This window comes from Parus major, chromosome Z (assembly GCF_001522545.3).
Source record: "Parus major isolate Abel chromosome Z, Parus_major1.1, whole genome shotgun sequence".
Lineage (NCBI taxonomy): Eukaryota > Metazoa > Chordata > Aves > Passeriformes > Paridae > Parus > Parus major.
Genome location: NC_031799.1, coordinates 44,645,139 through 44,667,591, shown reverse-complemented (window position 1 = coordinate 44,667,591; position 22,453 = coordinate 44,645,139). Strand labels below are relative to the sequence as shown.

Genomic DNA, 22,453 nt, shown 5'->3' with positions numbered 1-22,453 from the left:
AATAGCCAAATTTTGGGCAAAAGAAACTAGATTACTCCCAGAGAATTAATTACAGTGCCACTGTGTAGACATGCTGCAGATTCCTCAGACAGTATGAACCTCAACTGGGGAGGAAATACTAAGAGTACAAACAAGAGGAGTGAATTCAGCTACCTACCATCACCACTGATGATAGAGAGTTTCCCTCTATGTATTACAGGGTTCCTGGCACTGTTGCTGTCCCAGTAACCTTCACAAAGCACTGCTCTGGGAACCAACACAAGTCATCTTAACAATAGCACACAGGAAAGTGTCTAGTATTCCAGGACAGCCTTAATTTAAGGGGACCTGGAAACACAGGTGCTTTTTAAATCATTCTTCATCTGTCTGGTGCTCCCTGTACTCAGTGCCACACATCAATGACAAGCTGAGGCTGTGACCACCTACCAAATTCCCAGACCCACACTTGACAGCACAGGGAATGGCAAGGGCTTCTGTGGATATGAGGGGACCAGTGTCACACTCACAGGGCACTCTGTCCACTTGTCAAGCATCCCTGCATCTACCACACTCTGGTGGCCATCCCCTACCCTGTGCCAGACAGAAACAGGCCCCTTAGAGAGTCCTGGAACAGATGTAAACCATTAAAGTCAAGGCAGGGCCTTAGTGAGATGAAAGTGCTGTTAAACCCCAGTGGCTCATTCCTGACTAACCTGAGACAGGAATGGGGCTTCCAGGCAGTATTATGGTTTTAAGGTCCCGCTTCATTCCTTGCTAAGCAGGTCAACAGAGTCCAGAAGAGGTGGTGCCTGCTCCTTAACAATCTTTCTCTGCAGGCATTGCAGCATTGCATGCAGACCTCAAGTCTTTTGGTTCCTGTCACACAAAGATACACACACACACACACACACACACACACACACAGACACACACAGACACACACACGGAGCAGATGCCTGAGGGCATTTCCAGCAAGCTAGCAAGGGCCTCCAGTACCTCAGGACCCCCGCTCCTCGACATTCATTTAAATATTCCTAAAAGCTCAGCCCGTCTGCAGATGATGTGCAGCAAAGAGCACACAACTTTGACCTGCAGCTGCCACCCCATTCTTGCCTGCTGCAGTCACAGTACCTCTGTTTTAGAAAATCTTATTGTCCTATCCCTCATTGTAAGAAAAAAATCTGGTTTCACATTAGCGTAAAGACAGTCACTGGCCAGTTAGATCAAAATGTACATTGATACCATGCACAAATCAGCAGCTACCTAGTCACAGTTTCTGTTTCAGAGAGGTGTCTGGTGGCAACTTAAAGTCTAAATAATGGAAGCTCCACTAGGTCCTGAAGAAATTTGTTAAACTGGCTAATTGCCTGCACTAGAGACCAATTACATTGAATCTGATAGCGTGTTTCCTCAACATCTAGGCCACCAGACATACAGCATTTGTTATATTGTCCTGCTGCCTCAAATACCCAACCAAACTCAATGATTTGCCTGTTTCTCTGGACACAGCTTCTCAGATCATGTTTGCTTACTTTCCTGTTATAAAAGCATGGTCTTCAGGTTCCAGAATAATGACGTAGCTCTTTCCTCACCTATATCCAGCTCTTTAATGATCTCTGAAGTGCGGACACTTCAGGACTAGGCAGCATTCCCACACTAGGGTCCTCAGAACATTTCTCCCTTACTCCTATTGTTCATCTAAGGACTGCATGTCCCCTCTCAGCTGAGCTACTGAGCTTGGCAGTCATGTTAAGTGATAGCTTCCAAGCCTGTTGCACCACCAGGATATTCCAGACAAGGCCCCAGTCTTGCTATCTTGACATTTCTTCTTTGCTCTAGATGTACAGCCTTGCACAGAACAGCACCAGACCCACCCTGCTTCTCAGGTGACTCAGCTCTGCTCCCACAGCTGACCTGTTGTCTACATCCCCTCCAACCACAGCATCTCCATACTTGTGCCAACACTTAATGCAGTATTTGTATCACTGACAAAGCCACTGAGTAATGCAGGGCTCGGAGCAGAGACCTTTAGTACAGCTTGACAAGATTTTTTAGCTTCCCTACTTACTGGTGGAGGATGACTCCCCATATGCAGCTGTTTCATAAGAACACACAAATACCCTGGGCTACCTAAAATAAGCTACTTTGATTTTACCTGGTGTGTACTCCTATATCAGGGTATCACCAGGAACAAAGTCAAGCTTTTGACAAAGCTATGTGTAATTATGTCACCAATTATTACCAAAAATCATACTCATATGAAGAAGTTGTCTGACAAAGAATACTGAATACTGTCTTCCATCAATTCTTCACCAGCTGCAGAGCTTATCAGACTTTCTGTGCTCTGACCAAAATGAACTTTGGGTAGATTGGCAGGCTACTCCCTCATTGTCCCAGAAAAATGCTCTTGCAGTAGCTTTTTTTTCCACTCCCCTGAATTTTTTCAAGTGCAATTAATGATTCAAAGAGCTCCTTGGCTTAGTCTCTAAAAATTATGGACTGCAAATTAACCATTGTTTTGAACATTTAAAAACAATGACGTTTAACATTTTTCCTAAATACTGGAAGCAAATTGTCAGCAGAGCAGAAAACATTCTCTTACGAACAAGCTACAAATACAGAGTCTTCCCCTTTCAAAACATCATAAAATAAATAGTGATTATTTCTGCCACTGCTTTTTCAGTATGCTTTTTCATTCCTGGTCAGTATGAAGCCTACACCACTGCTAGGAATTCAGGAATCCCTGATACATTTAAAGAATCCCTTTTTATTACTCAAATCTGCTGCCCAAAAGCTCTTCATTGGTACTCTTCAGTTCCCCCATCATCTGTCTTTGCAGATTACTTGTTTGTGTTGCTTGCTTTATTTTTCTATTCATTGCATTTTGAAGTTTGCTTTATGCTTTAATCTCCTTTGTTAACCAAACCAGCTTTCTTCAAAATTAAAAAAATTTGTCTTTGTAAATGCTGAATTGTGGTTTCTCAGCAACCTAATAAGGATTCTTGAACAACTCCCAGTTATCATTCCTATTTTATACTTAAGTTCTTCCTTCTACTTTATCTGGCCTATAATTCTTTTCCATTTCAAAAAACTGATCCCGCTTCTTAGAGTACCAATCATTCATATTATTGGTTGGGACTATTATTTATTATTTATTTATTCTCTTTTCACATAAAAATATTATTTATTCTCTTTTCACATAAAAATAAAGTTCAGTCACTATTATTTGTACCTAAGCAAGCATCCTTTTCAGTTCAGTGATTAGTTCATTTTTTATTAACCTGGGTGAGGTCGGTCTGAAACTGCATTACTCCAAGACAGCATCAATACGTTCTAGACAGTGTTATTCACATATGTGTTTTAGGTAAAGAGCCTTCTCAGAGTGCTGAAGTACCTAAATAGCATTTTTCTCTTGTTCTTCTCTGGTAGAGTTTCAAGAAGATGCTCACCCGTGCACTGTGCAGTACTGGTAACATCACTGCTGATCAGCTAAAACCGTGAGCTTTCCATGTCTTCTTTTCAATTACCAACAGCTTCAAAGCAAGTAAAAATACATGTGGTTCATATTCTCGTCCTTCTCTATTTCATCCTTCCTAGAAAACATGGCTGTAGCTACTTTGTTTTTTAGCATTACAAAAATGCAGTGTATCCCAAGGGACTCCATCTATGACAATAGCCCATTTATCTTTATAAACAGGCCTCATAAATTCACACAGGAGCAAAACTTGTGATCAAATTACCCTAGCATAACAAGTTACTGTGCACTGGCTGAGCAGCAGAGACTGTACAGGAGCTGAGAGGCTGTACCATGTGATTTCTTTCATCAGAAATGCCTCTGTTAGAAGCTTCCAACCACTCCTCTCATGCCTGCATTTTACACAGTCAAGCCATATACACAGGCTGCTGTGAAACTGGAAATGCAGTGGTTAACACAAGCCTGAAAGCTACATTACCTGTCTATATTACCCATTCTGGTCTCAAGGAGAGTATAGATACACCTCATCTCAGGATATCTGCAACCACTTCAGTATAGACATTTCAGCCCTAAAAGCTTCCAGAGACCATTTTGCCAAATATACCAACAGTTGACAGGATTTTATTTCCTCTCTCAAAGAGCTACCGAGGTATGTTTGATCTGTTTGCACTTTGGTAGATACCCTGAAACTCCAGGGACAGGAATTTCCTCAGGCATACATGGAAGTCAGGGGAGCTTGTGTAAGATTATAGGCACTGGCTATCACAGGCAACCCTACAGGTAGCTCATTTCATTAGAGCACTGTGCTGATAACACCAAGGTTGTGGTTCAACCCTGAGTGGACCATTCACTTAAGAGCTGGACTTGATAATCCTTGTGGGTTGCTTCCAATTCTCAATATTCTGCAATCTGGAAATCGTGGTTCTGATCAGGTGATCAAACTGCTGCACATTCCCAACACTATGGGCTGTTTTAGCCAAGATAAGGCAGGAGCTTGAAATCTGAGCTCAGAACAGCAGCAAATTTGTCTAGCAGGGACTAAGGGCATGTCTTTCCTGCTGAGACAGCTCTAGTCTAGTATATCAGCCACAGAGGTCCCAAAGCTGTATAGCCCTGAGTGAGATGTCTAGTGAAACACTGGGGAGTTAGCTTTGTGTTGATCCTGTGTAACCATGGAAAGCTAAGCTGCTTTTGTTTTCTTTACCAATGGATTCTGGCATAACTTACCTGCCTTTCAGAAGGCAGAGAGGTAAAAATGTGGGAAGAAACCAGTGGATTTTCAGTGTCTGAGTGATTTAGTCAGCTCTCCTTGGCAAAACAAGTCCAAACCAGTACCAAAACCTGCTTTTTGACCTGGTTCTTTAGGTTGTGCAGGAGCCAGGACTCAAAGGTTTGCAGTTGGAGAGGAAGAAGTTTAGGACAATACCTAGATGAAATTTTGTCAGTGATTAAAATATTTACGCAGTTAGTCCAGTACCCCAAACAAAGGTAAAGCTTTTACCTGACACAAGTGAAAATTTGGCCTACACTGAATCAGGGGAGCTGTAGTGTCAGTACCAGAGTTCTCAACACTTTGTGCTGGCATACCTCCAGCAGCACACCAGAGCAGGGCTGCAGCTCTCCTGCTAGTTTAGAGCATCTGGTGTTACTTATACAATATGCTCCCGTGAGAAACAAAACACTTCCCCTGAGCTTGGAGGGAGCTCTTCAAAATGCCAAAAGATGACGGAAGACCAAAGACAAGGAACTGTATGATACCATTCTGTGTTGACTTCTCTCAGGAAGGAGTGAAAAAAGGCTTGTGCCCTCAGCCAAGCAAAGCACACCATGAAAGTCACGTCCTTGGTGGTGGCAGGATGGCTCATCCTGTGTGATATCCCAGTGAGCCAGCTGAAAGGCAGAGGGGCTAACTCTGCCTGGGGTACTCTCAAGACAGCAACAAGGCCTGATATTCTCCCCACAAACCATGTCTCACTGGGGTCGCTCCCTACATCTATTACAAGTGGCTAGTGTGACCATACCTATCCACCAGACATACTCAGCAAACGCAGCCAGAATCTCAGCTTTTACCTTGGAGAAAATGGGATAAGGCTTGCTGCCTGCATCAAGTAGCACCTGGAAGCACTGATTTATTTGCAGCTAATTCAGCTACATTTGATGCACAGTTGCAAACCCAGTTAATTTGAAGTTTGACAGCCTGATGGTCCTAAAATACATATAAATATTTGTCTCACATGGTGCTGGGGAATTATCAGTGTATCCTGGGTATCAGGGTATTCTGGAGGTACAGGATACACTGATAATCCTTACAGAAATGAAGTGTTTGAGTAAGATGCAAACCAGTCTCTAACACTATGTGTTGCTAACAAACACACTCAAAAGGCAAAACAGGTCACACAAAACCACATAAAACCTGCCATTAACAAAATAAAATTTTATTTGCTAGAACAATCTTGTAATGCATTTACCAGACTTGACTTCACAGAGGTCAAGGGAGTATAACTATTTTTGTCAAAGATTAAGCTGAGTCCTGGCTGAAGTTAGCAATCCTGCTAATACGGCTTTAAATAAAGAGACTAAGATATGAAAAAGGTTAGTTACCTAAATCTTCCCTCAAACAGTAATAGGACAGGATTGACATCACAGTTAATTGCACACTAAACACTGCTACATATTTAGTCTTAATTGACAGGACTTTTCTCAAGATCGATGGAAAAACCTTTCTAAACTTTTCCCTGGTTTAAGACTGCACAGCCAACTGTTCCCCACATACTTGTCTGTTCACATGTGACCTCTGCATGCTCAAGAAAGGTAAGTTTTGTGAAAAGAGAGAACATATGGCCATCTGAATGAATGGGAGGGACACTGCCAAGCTTACTTCAGCTGACCCATTACATATCAAATTCCAAGTCCATCTCAGTTTCATTTTGGGAACAAGCTTTCCACATCTGCCCAGTGGAACAGAAGCCTACAACCTATGGAACAACTCCTCCACTCACACCTGCCCTCAACTCAAGCCGCCAGGGGCGAAAAGATTTCTTGAGCCAGAGATGGTACCTGGGACATGTATGAGATTCCCTGGTGTGACTATTCTTCATCCGTCTGTCTAATCCCTTTGCAACTGTTCACACACCTTGGTGTCAGAGCATCTTTCATCCAGGCATGCTAGAAATGGATGATGTCTGGTGTGGATGTGCATATGGCTGCTAAACTTGTTGGATTATAAGAATTTTATTGAGGAACCCAATCTTTTCTCCATTATCAACAAAAATAAAGAATTATTCCTATTCTTTGTTTTTTGCCTTAGGTCAGAAAACCAGTTATCTTAAAACTGTGTTCAGCCTTATCCTACTTGCAATCAATCCTTCAAATTATCTAATAAAAGCCTTCATGAAGATTATTGTAAATAATTATACAATATAGTAATTTTAAGTCAACAAGTATAATGGAAACCATACCCTTTCCAAAACCTTTGATAACGTTTTCTGCAATAAGACAACAGCATCAATGAACAGTTTCCTCAAGGGAGTGTATGGCAGTGGGAATTTATAGAAATACAAAACCAACACTTCACATACTGAAAACATGGGGAACAGAAACAGTACCTAGAAGACCCAAAACTGCAAATGCAGATGAGAAAGAACATGTAAGTTGGCTTGCAAGTTCACCTTAACGAGGGAGCAAACAGGGACTGGACCAACAACAGCAACACTTTTTCTTCCCTGGGAAGCTCTGTGAGTAAAAAGTTCTTTGACAGCCTCTGGCATGAGCGCTCAGAAAACCACTGTGCCTGAAAGAACCACAGCCAAACACAGATGCAGAAACAAGGAAGGATGAGGACAGTGACAATACCACTGCACCAAGCGCACACAGGTCTGCCATGTGACAAGACAGATGCTGCTAGGCCTGGGAAGAGCTCAGTCAACAGTAAGCACACAGAAAATGTGCACTTCTGGGACAGGCTCGACAAACAGAATATTAAAGGACAAACTGGTTACAGCTGTAATGCTCACGCAAGTACAGCAGAGGCTCTTCAGTAAAACACAAACCCTCAAAATCAAAAAGATGAAAACTAAAGCTGGACTTTATTTTTCATCTGAATTTGTTGATGAAAACTAGAACTCAGTCTTCAGAACAGGAAGGTGGGTGACAGGAGTGCAGTCCAGTTCTAAGGTGTGAAAGGAAGCTGTCTTCCACAGTTTCTGCAGGCATATGCCTTTAAGGTGTCCAGACCCGTCACAACTTTTTTGTCCAAGGGAAAAGCTGGCAGCTACAGTCCCATGCTTTGGGTTCTGTAATGGCAGTAAGTAGTAAGCTCTTGGGATCAGGCATCTGGCAGAGCCACAGCATCAGACCACCATGATCCATCATTGTAACTCTGTCAAAACTTGAGAATGTGCAGAACAAAGCTTCACACCCAACTCCTCAAGAGCTGATTACACCAAGGCCATTATCACTGCTGCCCTGCTACACGCTCCTTACTTTTGGCTGAGCTTTTCCAAAAAGCCTTCAGCTCAGAGCTTCTGTGTGTTACCTTGAGTGGCCACTGATGCCTGGCACCCCTCAGCCTGCTGACAGGGCTATGCTCCTCTGCAGCAACAGTGCCCTCACCCAGAGCTGGAGGATCTCAAGTGACATGCAGTGCACCTGCCAACCAGCCCACGGGCTCAGCACTACCTGCCAGCAGACAGCAGGATAACCCAGCCTAGTCCACTTGCTAGAAGTCAGCAGGATAACCCAGTCACAAGAGAGCTCAGAGCAGTGCATACATTTCATCGCCCAGCCCTTGCTCACTGAGTGAAAAGGGAAGTGCACAGGCGTGCTCACACTGTAAAACTGGCAGCCAGACACTTGCAAGGAACCTCCCTGGAAGCAGCAAGGACAAGAAGAAGCCACATTTGCCACCTGACATCTTCTGTTTCTATTGTGTAATATGCTGAGCAAAGGACATATTTGATGGCAAAGTCCAGCTAGCTGACAGGCATACAGAGTGCAAGTGCAAGGGATTTCAAAGCCCTACCGCAGAGCCCAGACTGTTGGAAACAAACTCCCCGTCCTTCTGAAGGCAGAAATGGCCTATCATCACTGTATGCCACTTTCACTGAGGAAAGAACCCTACAGTTCCCAGACAGGTAAAAAGGTCTTAATTAAACTGTAATTATTTCAATGGATATGCAAAGCCTTAGTTATTTTCATTCCCACCAGCCAGCCCATTCCCCATCCTTGACAGCTAGAAGTAGAGTCTGCAGGTTTGTCTATATTTAAACTGAAAACAAAAACATATCTAGGTCACAGACTACAGCAGCAAAGATGCAAATAGGATCACTTCAGTTGTTCCAGCTCCAGTTCATGTGCACCAAACCCTGATGTTCCCATCCCCCTGAGGAAAGAAGGCTGGTCCTAACAAGCCTGGAAGTTACACCTGTGGGACAGCAGATTACTGCAAGCAGTGTCCCATCCAACTTGTTTAGCAATAAAATGGTCTGCTCCTCTGTCAGCTCCTTCATCAAGTAATGGCTCTTTGCCTTGCTGTGCTCCAAATCTGGACCTAAACTACAGAATTTAATCTCTTTTCAGATTTTGTGCCTTTCCTTGCTTTTTCCTTCTTTTAGAATCTCAATTACTGTCATTGTCAAAGATGAGCCTGAACCAAGATCTTGTGAATGGAAACACTGCCAAATCTGGCCTCATCATCCCAGATATTAAAGACAACTATTGTAACTGACCAACCAAGTACAGCAAAAACCTCCTTTACTTGAAATGAGAAGACTAGCACAAATCTCACCAATTTCATATTGTACCTTTTGCACCTCAAAGGTTTCAAGGCATCACTTCTAACTCCCTGAGAACAGGAAAAAATCCAAACTAATAAACCATGTAACAAAGCAACGGTGTCTTTGCTTCCTACTTTCCCCACAAATACAGGCTTTTCCTAAATAATAACTTTATACAAGGGGTAATCAAGGGTGGTCCTTTCACCCAAGTGGGTACAGGATTTAAGCAGCAAAAATTATGCTGCTATTATGTCAGAAGGGCTGTATTTGCAAAGCAGGAGTCTACAGCTCTCACATAGTTGAGATATTTGAGTCAGTGATCCAGAACCTGGAAGTGCTGGGAAAAGCAAGAATCTCTCAGCACTTTGCTGCTTGCAAAGGTTGTTCTTTGAGTAGAAACATAAACACATAATGTCCTAATTAATACAAAATGATCAATGTAGAAAACTTTGCTCCATTTCCTATCTGTAATGAGCTACACGAGGGACTGGCTGAAAGATGGAAATGACAAGACTTTCAAGTGTTCAGTGCCAGATTTGGAGACAGGATTTCATGAGCAGTCAGCCCCTTTTGGCTACTGGCTTCCTATTGCATCCCAAGCAGCTTTGAAGACTATGTCTGAATATGCAGCAATGTATTCAGATGCTCAGTTAGGAAGAATGCTGTGACAAGGGATGACCACAAGAAAGTCATGTGGGGAAACAATTCTCAAATCAAGAACAGGTAATAGAATCTTTCACCAAGTGTCCCAGTACTGGAGAAGCCAAACTGGGCCAGGTCATGGCTAGGAAGTAGTGATGGCTGGACAGTGTTTACACACCTAGCCATAGGTCCATACAAAGGGACCTAAGTCTAAACTTCTTGTGTTCAAGCTGAGACCAGTTTGTGAGGAATACCATCTTCAACACCACCATAATGCACCAAAGCAAGTGCCTGGAACAGTACAAGAAACAACATTTGCTTGTCTTCTGAGCCAGTCTTAAACTGATGTTCTTGACGCTACTGAAGCCAGCAGCAAAACTGTTTTGGGCTGGAGCACTAATGCCCCCAATAAAGCAAAATCTAAGCATATGCATAACTGGAAAGGAACAGCTGGGAAAGACTGACTCCAGGCTGGAAGTCAGCAGTGGCAGATCGTACACAGCTAAAAAGCCCAGACACAGATAGGAATGGGACCTATGCAGGGTATTGCAACAAGAGAGGCACTACCCAGCAAATAAGGTGGAGTGGCAGAACAAGTCTGTAAGACAAACTAGGATGGAAACAGCATGAAAGAAGAAAAATAAACACCATGGCATGGAGACAAAGTAGTCTTTACATACTCCTGAAGTTGCACAGAACTTGGAATGAGAGGGATTGAGAAGGCAGTAAAGTATTTCACAGATTGTGTACACATCATTGTATACTGAACAGAAATGATACTTTTATGATTTGGCAATGTGGGCAGCAACCTGAACTGAGCAAGAACAGAGAGACTTGGCAGGTAAAATAAGAGAGTCATAAACCAAATGCCTTTGGTACAAAAAGCCAAAGAAAAGGAGCCACTTGACAGGCACTGTTGGCTGTTGTGTGCGTTTTTGGTGGGTTTTTTTGTTTGGTTTTTTTTTTTTCACTGTTCCATCTTCATACGGAGAAGGAAGTCACTAATACGGGTTTGCCTGTACTTTGCAGTTACAGAGCACTGTACCCCGGTAGACAACAATAAACTGTTCCAGACCTTCACCTGCAATAACATACACCAACAAGGCCTTGTTCAATGGAATGGATCAGAACAGAGACCTAGCTATTAACAGTGTATGGTTTGGAAGTGGCTTGGGAATCTGCCTTACCAGCCAGAAGAATAATTTGTGATGTGAAAGAAAGAGCAAACCCTTGCAGAAACAAACTGAAAACACTGACCTTGTTTCTCTGCTAAGTAAGTAAGTTCTCTGTAGTTCTGGTATAAGTAAAAAAGCATCTTCCTAGATGACATCCAGAGGGACCTTGGTAAGCCTGACAAATGGGTCCACAGGAATCTCATGCAGTTTAACAAGACTTAATGACACGTGCTACACCTGGGTCAACCCCCAGCATCAGCACAGGCTGGGGATGAACAGGTCAAAAGCAGCCCAGTGAGAAGGCCTTGGGAGTGCTGGTGGGTGAGAGGCTGGACATGACCCAGCCATGGGCACTCCCAGCCCAGAGAGCCAAACGTGTTCTGGGCTGCATCCAAAGCAGCGTGGGCAGCAGGGGAGGGAGAGGATTCTGTCCCTCTGCTCTGCTCTGCTGAAACCCCACCTGGAAACCTGCATCCAGCTCTGGGGGCCCAGCACCATGGATGTGTTAGAATAGGTTCAAAGGAGACCACCAAGATGGATTAAAAGAAAGGAGCACTTCTCCTACAGGAAAAGGCTGAGACAATTGTTCAGCCTGAAAAAGAGAAGACCCATAATGCACCTTCCAGTATAGGAAGGAAGCCCACAAGAAAGACTTTTTACAAGGGACAAAGGGGAATGGCTTCAGAGTGAAAGACAGTGAGTTTAGACTAGATATTAGGAAGAAATTCTTTACTGTGAGAGTGGTAAGGCAGTGGCACAGGTTGCCCAGAGAAGCTGTGGATGCCCCATCCCTGGAAGTGTTCAAGGCCAGGTTGGATGGGGTTCTGAGAAACCTGGTCTTAGTGAAATGTGTCCATGCCCATGGCAGAAGGGATGGAACTAAGTGATCTTTGAGGTCCCTTCCAAGTCAGGCCATTCTGTGATTCTATTATATTTCTTGTACAGTGTTAGACTATTCCTTATGGGTTTTGTTCCACTTTTCCCAACATAAATTTCTAAGTCATGCCTGTGTGTTTGCTTGTTTGAAAAGCAGTCTCAGAAGCAGCCCAATACTAGGAGTTTGCAAAGAACATCACACCAAAGAAACTAATTTTCAAAGAACCTATTTCAAACTCTTTGTCCGGTTTCTATTAAACACCTAATTAACTCTACTGCCTGAACAAACAGACAAGAAAGCTCTGAAGTCAAAGACTTACATGATTGCCAACCACAAGAGTTCACAAGTCTGTTTCTGAAGCAGCCATGAAATTGGCTCAGAAGCACAGAAATCATCTACCTCTGGTTCTCCTTCGCCTTGAGCTGCGTGTATTGGAAATCTAGTAGTGGGCAGCAGTGGAGGTGTGAATTTGCAGTGCTCTAGCTGCTCCAGTCAAGGAACAGTACACACCCTCCCCGGGAAATGAGCAGGCATGGGAGGAGCTGCAGCCTTCATGATGCAAATGCACGCCTCCACTCACCGAGGGGCAACCACGGGATATGATTTTCCCAACTAGAGGTAAGTTACTCCTGCAGTTTTTGTCTCTCTGGCCTTGTCAGAAGGCTGGGCAATTCTGGATGTTGCAGCTCTGTGTCCCTTGCCCATGCAGCTTCATGGATCACTTGGTATTTATCCCATCTGCAAAACAGCACAAAAACAGCTGCTTTTTGAGGAAACCTGTGAAGGCCTAAGAGACAACACTTACATGAGCTTAGCAGAGACATGATTTGCAATAAAAATTTCTCAGTATCTCTACCACTTTCTTACAAGGCAGTGGAGAAAAATGCCCATGCCTCCACTTCTATCATGATAAACTTTAGGGGCAATGCCAGCAAAAGAAAAACACGGGCGATAATGTCTATAAATCCTCAACCAGGTAAGTGGTGGAAAAGAAGGGACTTCCCAGCTTATTCCCAGGTTAGCTGGGAGCAAAGAGCAACAGCATAAGGATTCAAAGCACGGTGTTAAGCAAAAGATTGGAGATGCAAATGAGGTTGCCAGCTCCAAACAATGGAAAAGAGAACTGCCTGCAGTTAAAGACTGCTCAAGTGATGAGCCGTCCTGCACTCCCTGCACCATGGTCCCCCCACCATCGCTGTCTGGGGTAGCAGCATTCAGACACTTCAAGCATTTGTCCTGAGCTGCTGTCCCTGCCCTCCCTTCTCCTCCTTCCCTTCCAAACTGTGCATCAGTGACAGGACAGGCTTCAGGATGGAGGGGAAAGAGCAGGGCATCAATCAAAACTCCCCAGCCCTATGACTAAAGGTCCTCCCATCTTATGCTACTAGGGCATACTGCAAAATGCAGGTCTTGATTATTCCTAAGCAAATGCCACTTCCACTCCTCAAACTAGCACTGCCCTGCAGTGAAGGTACCACACATCAGAGAGCAACATTATGCCTGTGATCCCACTGGGCAGAGACAACAACAGACATTACTGCCTGGTGTATTTTATTCAGAGAGGAGTACCTCATGCAACACATGGACAACATAGAGGTCATTTTGCTGCATGAACCACAGTGCTGAACTCCAACAGGTTTGCAAATACAACAGCATTTGCACAAGGGCCTGTACTAGTCTATGAAGCTCCCTGAAGAAAGCTGTGCTGTGCTGACCCTTCCCTGGTAACAAAGGAAGGGAAAAAAATCAAAACCAACAAGCACAAAAAAACCAACTTTTCCCTTTTCCCAGTGTGGATGTTGGGCCCCCATTTCTGAGGGCATCAAGATAATTCACTGTGTTGCTTTCCAACCAGCAATTACTTTTCAGCACTACTCACAGCACCCTTGCTTTCCCCAAGTAATCACACCTTTCTTTTTAACTTGCTATTACGAAAACAAGTTTGGACATTGAGGCCCAGCCTGTCCTGAGCTCCTGCAAGGCAGCCCAGTCAGGGTCAGAAAGCACATCCAAAAGGTCCAGTGTCTCTGAGGGTGGAACATACCCAAGGAAGAAATCAGGGGGTCTTCCCAGGCCGAGCTTGGATGAATTCATTTCTGGCCTGATCTCCTGTGCTAGCAAATTCTCCTGAAGATGCAGGCAAAGGCAGGGGCTGCAGGGAGCAGACACAAGTCTCTGGGTAGAAAGCACTTACCCCACGCCCCAGCCCATGCTGTTGCTGCTGCGATATCCAGCTCAGCAGCTAGCCTGGCACCCAGCACACCACTCCGCCTCACCTGGGAGAAGTTCAGCCCATTGAGGGGGTGGCACTGCTCTTCTACTTTCTCCACAGCGCCCGTTTGCTTCCTCAGCCGCTCTGCTTCCTGGGCCAGGAACAGATCCAGGACGGGCACACCTCGTGACTTGATGTCTACCTCTGTCAGGGAGTTCACCATCAGCATCACCCAGACCGGCCTCTTCCGCTCCCAGTTGCCAGCAATGGCATTGAAGAGGTAGTCAGCATACAGCCCTTTGCCCCGCTGATCTGGGGTCATCCAGGATGGCATCATGAGCTTGACATACTCCAGGTGCCGCTTCAGCCGGCGGTAGATGTCATGGGGCAGCACATCTTGGAGGTTCTTTCCCTGTGGCAGGAGTTGGCAGCTGGTGAGAGCCGAGATGGTGTAGGGATCGGTGAGATCCAGCTCAAAGTACACGATGTGGCTCTGCTGGAAGGCTTTCTTGGAGTTCTCTGGGATGAAATCCCAGACACGCGTGTATGGGACATGGATGGTGCCAAAGAAATAAGATGGGGGATCTCTCTTGATTGTCCACAGGAAGGAGTTCAGCTCATTTTGCTGGGAGAGAGGGAGACATAGCTGAGTAAGTACACACATTTACGCCAGGCCACTGCAGCAGAGGGCTTAAGGAAAACGTGGTGCCAAGCCAGTGGGTCACCTGGCTCAGCTTGCCAGCATAGACTTTTCCTGAAGTGACTTTGCTCACATAAAGCCCTCTTTGACCATTGTTTTTCTCAGGTCCTGCAGTAAAAATTACACTTTCATTAAACAAAAACATAAGGATATTGGCACTGGCTTTCTCCTCCTGAAAGGTAACATTGCATCCTCTCAACAGTAGCATCACCTGATACATTATCTGGGTATCTGCCAAAAGCAGCAGCAGAGCGCAGGCCTAGCACACCATGATTCAAGCACAACACTTACCCAACTTCTGCCTTTCATCAAGTCAAAAATTGGCATCACTTGGCTGAAGCAAAGCAGGACAGCAAGATTTCTATCACTTTTACCTCTCATTTCAGCACAACAATGCACGTTTCATCAAAGAAACTACTGTGACACTCAGTCAGAAGGTGGCACAGCATCACGGGTGAACTTCCCACTTTGAGCATGCTGGTTTTGGTTGGGGTGGAGTTCATTTTCTTCACAGCGGCTGGTATGAGTTTTGAATTTGTGCTGAAAATGGTGCTGATAATATAGAGACGTTTTTGTTACTGCTGAGCAGTGCTTGCACAGAGCCAAGGCCTTTTCTCCCTGCTGTATGACTGCGAGCATGCATGCTGAGGGTGCACTAGGTACTGGGAGGGGATAGAGCCAGGAGAGCAGACCCTAGCAATATTCCATCCATATGGCATTATGCTCAGCACAAAAAAAACCCAGGAGGGTGGGGAGGGGAGAGGAGAGGGAACATTCAGAATTATGGGGTTTGTCTTCACAAGAGACTGCTATGCAAGATGGAGCCTGCTTTCCTGGGAATGGCTGAACACCTGCCTGCCCCAGGAAGTGGTGAACCAATTCCTTGTTTTGCTTTGCATGACTTTTGCTTTAGCTACTAAGCTGTCATTATCTGAATCCAACACTTTCACCCTTCCAGTGCTCTTTCACAACCTCTCCTGCATGGAATGGGAATTTAATGAGTGCAGTGCTTGGTGGACAGCTGGGATAATACCACAACAACAAGACACCAAGAAAATGAGTAACACAAAACACAGCTGGCAGGCAGAGTTGCTGGAGCAGGCAGAAATAAAGTTTTGCACATGGCAGACAGACACTCAGAAAAGACCCCTCACAGTCCAGTACTCATTTTTGCATATCAGAGAAGAGCATGCAATACCTTGTAAAATAAGTGAAAACATTTTTCTGCAAGTCAAACTTGACCTGTGGTATCAGGGTATATACACTTGTAAACACAGAGGAATGAAAAAAAAACATGTTTGTTTTTAAATTAGCTTCTATAATGTCTCAAAACCCACAGCCATCAGGAAGTCAGAATCCGATTTAAATTTGTTCTGCTGGAAAATACACCTCACAGCATCACCTGATATACCTCGATGCAGGGTTGTGGTGTTCCCATGGGACAGAAGAGCAGATGGGACAACACGGATCCTGCTTGAATCCTTCCAACTCACTTTACACCAGCAGCAGGCACAGCTTTCATCACCCACATCACCCCACTGTGCAGCAGTACTTACTGGAGCAATGGGCACAAGCAGTGTCTGTCTGCACAGACAGGAAGAGGTAGCCTTTGCATGTCTAAGTAAGAGAACAGGCTTCCAGATGCACTCGAACATCTGGTCAGTCATGAGCCAGCAGATAACTCTAACCTCAGCACTGAGGCTATCTGTGCATGTGGGCTGATCTAAGAAGCTTGCCTGACTGCCAAAAGCAGAACAGGCTGCTGGGAGGAATCTACTGGAAACACGTTGCCTATAAATTTCTGACCCTAAAGACTCGGGGTCAGAAAGGTTAATCTTAAAGACTGCTCCGCAACAGCTCATCCCAGACAACCTTCTCCACCAGCTCTGTACATCAAAACCAGGCCACAGATCAGGCAGCACTTCGGCAAAGTGCTACCACTTTCTGTAATCCACTTCACCTGCATGGACCATAGAATATAGAATAGCCTGAGCTGAAAGGGATACAAGGGATCATTGAAGTCCAATTCCAGGAGCTGCACAGGAGAGCCCCAAGAGCATTGTACAAGCCAAATATATTCCAAAGGGCTCTTCAGACTGTTCTGCAGCATATCAAGAGTCTGAAGAATACTTCAGACCCTGGCAACACCATTCTACAACTCCAAATCCTACAGGACATGGAATGCACACTTAAATTACAGAGCACAAAAACTCTCCTGAAGACCATAGGAAGAAGGGAGAACAAACATGAAGAGAACCAGGGGGTATAAAAAGATACAGGGCAACAGGTGAGTAAAAATTAACATAGACCTAGGAAGAATTTGGGAAAATTAATATGTAAAACAAGAGGGAAGATGACACAGGGCTCTCCCCCGACATTAGTCAGAAGGGGAAAAAGGAAGGGCGTGTTACTGTGGTGAGAAATGAACTGGAAGTAGTGGTCAGGCAGCATGGAGGAAGGATCAGAACTGCTGCTTTCTATCTACTGCAAGTATAAAGACAGAGGAGGCACCTGGGACAGGCATGAGGTTAAGAGGTCAATTCTCCTTCTCTTCACACAAGTCTGATCATGTATGTGGGAGTGCACAAAACCAGCTATGACTCCAAGGAATTGTACAGAACACATGGCCACCAGCCAGCTTTTCAGCTCCTCAATAAATCCAGCAAGAAGTCTCAAGCCCAGATGACTGGTATCAGATTTTAACATGATCATTAGCACTGCTCTGGACTGCACACAGCCTAGCTAGAAAGACTTGGCATTATACTCTTTTTTTTTTTCTCTGCTTATCCCCACGACTTTCCTAATCAGATACTGAAAGCAGAGTAATACTGCCAGCTACCAGTGGTACTTCTGAAGAAATAAAACCATCAGGCCATCAGGCACACAGTACATGAAGTCTTCCTTTAAAGAGCCTGTAGCACAGGCAGAAGGACAGCAGGCTGAGACATAACAGAAATTTTCACACGGTTCTCCAGACCCTGACATTACAAAGCAGAGCAGCTGAGCACTCTTGCTGGCACTTGCATGTCAAAAGGAGTAGTCATGAACTTGAGAAATCATCCTAAGCACCACTCAGACCTTCCTACACAGAAAGCTTGGAGCGAGCATGAGGGGACAGAGAAACCTCAGTTTCCCACCACTGATGGGAAACTCCCCAGACCCCAGAATCAGTTTCTGGGCACCAGCAAGTGATGGTACAGGAGGAACTCACAAAGATCACTCTCCCTCCAACAGGGGCCACTACAGCTGCTCCAGACATGCTAGCACCTCACACCCCTTTGGCATTTCCATTTCCTTCCGAAGTGGAGACTGGAATCCCACCACTGCTCTGCCTCTGTGCCAGACCCCTGCAAACAGCCTCCTGTTACTTCTCTGTGTGAGTGGGGAAGCACACTTGCTTCATGTGCCTGAGCAAGTCTGTTTCCCCACTGTACCTTCAGGCACTCCAGTCTTCCTGCCCACCTCCTGGAGCTCTCTCTCACATGTCTCAATGCAGCTTCACAGAGAGAAAAGCAAGGATATAATCTCACCCCAATACCATAAAAGGGAAGCTGTTAAACAGTGCTCTTAGCTATGAAATAGCACAGGAGCAGTGCCGAAGCTTGTTCAGCATCACACCATACACCATCACTGCAGCACCTCACTTCCCTGAGAGCACACAGTAGATAAAAGTGCTACAGCCCAATTTTCCTTTGCAGTAAGATCCTTTAACACAGCTGCTGCAATAAAAAAAAGTTGCTTTAAAACAAACAATTTACAGTCCTAGTGTTGTCCTGGAGGCTTACAGCAGCTGGGCTGTACAGCTCGAGGAATTTCAGTTCCAGCAGCATGTAGCAACAAAAAGGTTCATAAATAGATGAAGACACATAGATACGTATTTCTGTCTCCACTACGATTTTCAGGTGGTATTCAATGCATTACTCATCACGGGAAAAGCCCTGAGCAAGGGGAAAGAGCAGCAGTCTTACAAGAGAAACAGGTCTCCCAACTTGCTGCCACACAAAGGTCCAAGGAATCATGAGATCAAGGTATTTCTGAACGCTCAGCACTATGGCATGGGGCCTCCTCCTCCTCCTCTGCCTTACCTCCCCAGGTGAAAAAGTTGACACTGCACAGAGAATGCACTGGGACTTGAGGGGTCCACTCCCAACCACAAGACTTGGAAGGCCTCCTTCTCAACCAAGGCTGCACAGGGGACAAACTCCACTGTCCACTGAGGTGCAACAGGGACACATAGGGACAGACAACACTTCCCCAACATGACAGAACAATGGTGTCAGCCACTGCAAAAATCTGGAAAAACATGGTGCACATCAAGGGTGCTTATTTTCTTGGGAGATGAGGTTCCTGTTTTTTGATTAAAAAAGCCCCAAGCCTCAGATTTTGCTCATTTTAACTAGCACTAACAGCCTGATTCTGCAGCACTATTTATAGATCCATTAGAGGATGCAACCTGTGGTCTTCAAACACACAAATACTACTGTGTTTGTCAGATATCACACATCACTTCAATCGAGGCAGCAATGATTCTTCTGGAAGAGAAGCGCCAAAGAAAATCAGAGAAAGTGTCTTTTTTTTTTTTTTCAGAGAAACTAGCTCAAATTGGGCTGAATGATGTACTAACGAAAGCAAAATTGGCAAACCTCCAGAAAACAATTCAGAAAAACACCAGGAGGAACAAAGAATTCATCTAGTGACAGCATTCCCAACACCTAGAAGAACATGGGAGATAAAAAACTAAACAGAAAAGACAGAAAGAAGGCTGTAGTGATACAGGGAATGAAGACTCAGAGGGAAAGGAAATCTGCTGTCTAGAGACTGAAGAACTGGATGGGAACTCCAGACATGGACAATCTACACTCGGTCTGCTCCCTTCTACATGAGTTCTGCTTCCTTCCAGTCTTCTTTCTCACCTATGTAAACTACACATTTCAAAGCACAACCTGTATACCTCACTGTGCAGGTATGTGCCCTCTGTAGCTTCATTGTCTTTCAGGACCCCTAACATTCACCACTTGACCTCACCACCACACCTTTCAAACCTCAGCCCAGAACTTCACTGTTTCTCAGTCCACAATATTCTCATGCCTTATTTTTCTTGCTCGCTACAGAAGCCAAAGCACATGGCATGCAATATATCACCCAAGCAGGCAGCCCTATAACCCTCCCTATATGGCTTCCTCCCTCTCTCTTATCTATCCTGGCATCCTATCTTGTCATGTTCCTTTATACCTAATTGAGGCAAAGATTTTACTCACCTATTACATGCCTATGCAACTATGATAATGCACACAAAAATGCTAGCCCCATTTTTAATAGTACTTATCTTGAGCTTTTGCTCAGCTGCATTACTGACACTCTCAAACTCAGCTTAATATTTAAAGCAGAATTCACTTGGGGATAAATACTGCACTGGCTACAGCAACTAAAAGAACACATCCAAAGTGCCAGAAATTAAAAATAAAGTTTTTAACTAAAAAGCTACAGGTTAAGAACAGACAAATTACTTGCTCTGCTGAAGAGCATATATGGGGAAAAGTAGCCATATAAATTAACTGTCCCTCTATCAGAAAAAACACATCATAAAATACTAACCAACTACAACTCCAAGCAGTCCACAATTAATCCCTGATTTCTGGCTTTGATTTTTCCAATACACTCCAATGTTAAGCAAAAAGAAAGAAGTACCAGACCATATTACCTAGTATCTGGAATACAACCCGAAAAGATTCCAGCATACTTTATTTTAAATTAACTGTTTTCAACGTCTTTTTTTCGAGAATGATAAGGCACATTATTGGTTGTAGCCTAACTATAATTTGGATTCATGATGAGAGAGCCCTCTGAAGTACTGCAGGTTCATTCCTGCACACATACTTTTTTTCATGGCAGAGACTGAGGCAACCTGACAAAAAGACCTGTCTGAGAGAGGTAAGAAAAGGAATCCTATCAAGAACTAAAGTAAATTAAAAAAACCATCCGTGGTGATGCAGGAACAAGACAGTATATTTTTCCCAAAGAGTTCATGTAAATATTCATAAGGATAAACTCAAGAGATTTGTAAATAAGGCAGACACTGCCATTCCTAGACAGTGTGGTTATTACCACTGTCCTAATGACCCTCGGAAACGGCCTGCCTCTTCCAGAACTACAGGTGGTCTCACATTTTAATGACAGAGTAATCAGCAGATAATTACCTACCATTAACACATTGCACCTCCAGTCTTGCTAGCAACTGGCAGAAGTCCATTCAATTGTTCCTGAGAAAAACTTCCTGCATGTCCCACCCAACCTGTGAAGTTATCCATTTCCACAAGTACGACTTCTGCTCAGGAGCTGTCCTCTTTGTCCTCGTTCTCAACTAGCTCCTTGCAGTAGTTTCGTACCAGCCCACAGGCTTTTGCACCTTATGCCTTCAAGGAAAAGGGGGCACCCACTCCAAAGGCCTGACCTGGCTTTATGGCAGTGTCACAGCTGGCCACCTACAAATCCAGCCGACAAACTGGTTCCAAGGAAATTGTAAAGACACATCCCACAAGGCAGTGCTAGGCTCTGTTTAACTCAAGCTCAGGCAGACGCCTCCAGTGAAGCACACGTAGCTTGGTATATGGCTGAATCCACAATGTCCTAAATCCTAGGAGAAGATACTCTGGGGAACCAGCATGCTCACAGAGGCAGAAAGACCCCCGAGAACAAGAGCTACATGTAGGTGCAGGAGCAGGCGAGAGAGTGGAGGAAAGTCTGAGAGCAGACCTTCCTCAGCTGCAAAACTTTCTCACACCTACCCTGCAGTGAGCCTGCTGTGGCTTTGGCACTCCCCAGTGCAGCAGGTCTACACTTACTTCTAAGGGCTTCCAGTTTCCTTAAGAGCTGTGGTGGCGGAGTAACCCTGCCTGGGAGGGAAGGTGAGGTGGCGGTACACATATCCCAGAAGTACGTCAGGTCCAAGTAGATGCCAACAGACAGCACAGATGGCCTGTTAACACAAAGTAAGTTCAAGAAGGCTTTTCCTACATGATTGTTGCTACTTTTATCTTAGAAGCTTCAACGAGAACGACTTCTTCTGATTTTTCAGAGAAAGAACAGACACCATCTACACAAGCTTCACACTGGCCATAATATCACCCCTAATCTGCAGCAGGGATCCTCTGCCGTGCTAACCACCCACCGGAACTCAGTGTACACTGCTCCTGGTTACTGCACTCAAGCTGCTAAATTTAGGAGACGACCAAAACCTCACATAACGTGTCACCGTGTTTTCACGCCAAATGGCCACTTGCTAGTCCGAACCTGTTCCAGCACGCTCGGCGTTCCTAAACGGGACTAGGCGGTACCCCTGCATGGGATGATGGCAGCAAGTCACTCCCGGCCAGTCCGTCTCCTGGCGAGCAGCTCAGCTCGTCCTACTCAGCATAGGCAAAAGATCCTGCTGGGGTTCATCCCGGAGTCCTCCTCCCCCGTCACGCTCTTCCGTCAGCACCCAGGGACGGCTGCACAGTCCCGGGCAGCCGCTGTGCCGCTGCCGAGCGCTTGCCGCCCGAGCCGCCTGACAGAGGGGACCGAGCCGCGGCCCGGCCGGCCCCGCACGCCGCCCCACCCCGTCACCGCACCCCGAGGGG

The 22,453-nt window shown here is 45.0% G+C and overlaps 1 protein-coding gene across 1 annotated transcript in view; it reads right to left on the bottom strand.

Moving 5' to 3' along the window:
• LOC107198243 (metalloprotease TIKI1-like) overlaps positions 1–22,453 on the bottom strand; it is a 128,296-nt gene that overhangs the window by 57,193 nt on the left and 48,650 nt on the right. The window contains exon 4 of the mRNA XM_033511385.1: positions 14,199–14,759. Within this exon, the coding sequence (XP_033367276.1) occupies positions 14,199–14,759 (561 nt within the window). The remainder of the gene's footprint in view (positions 1–14,198; positions 14,760–22,453) is intronic.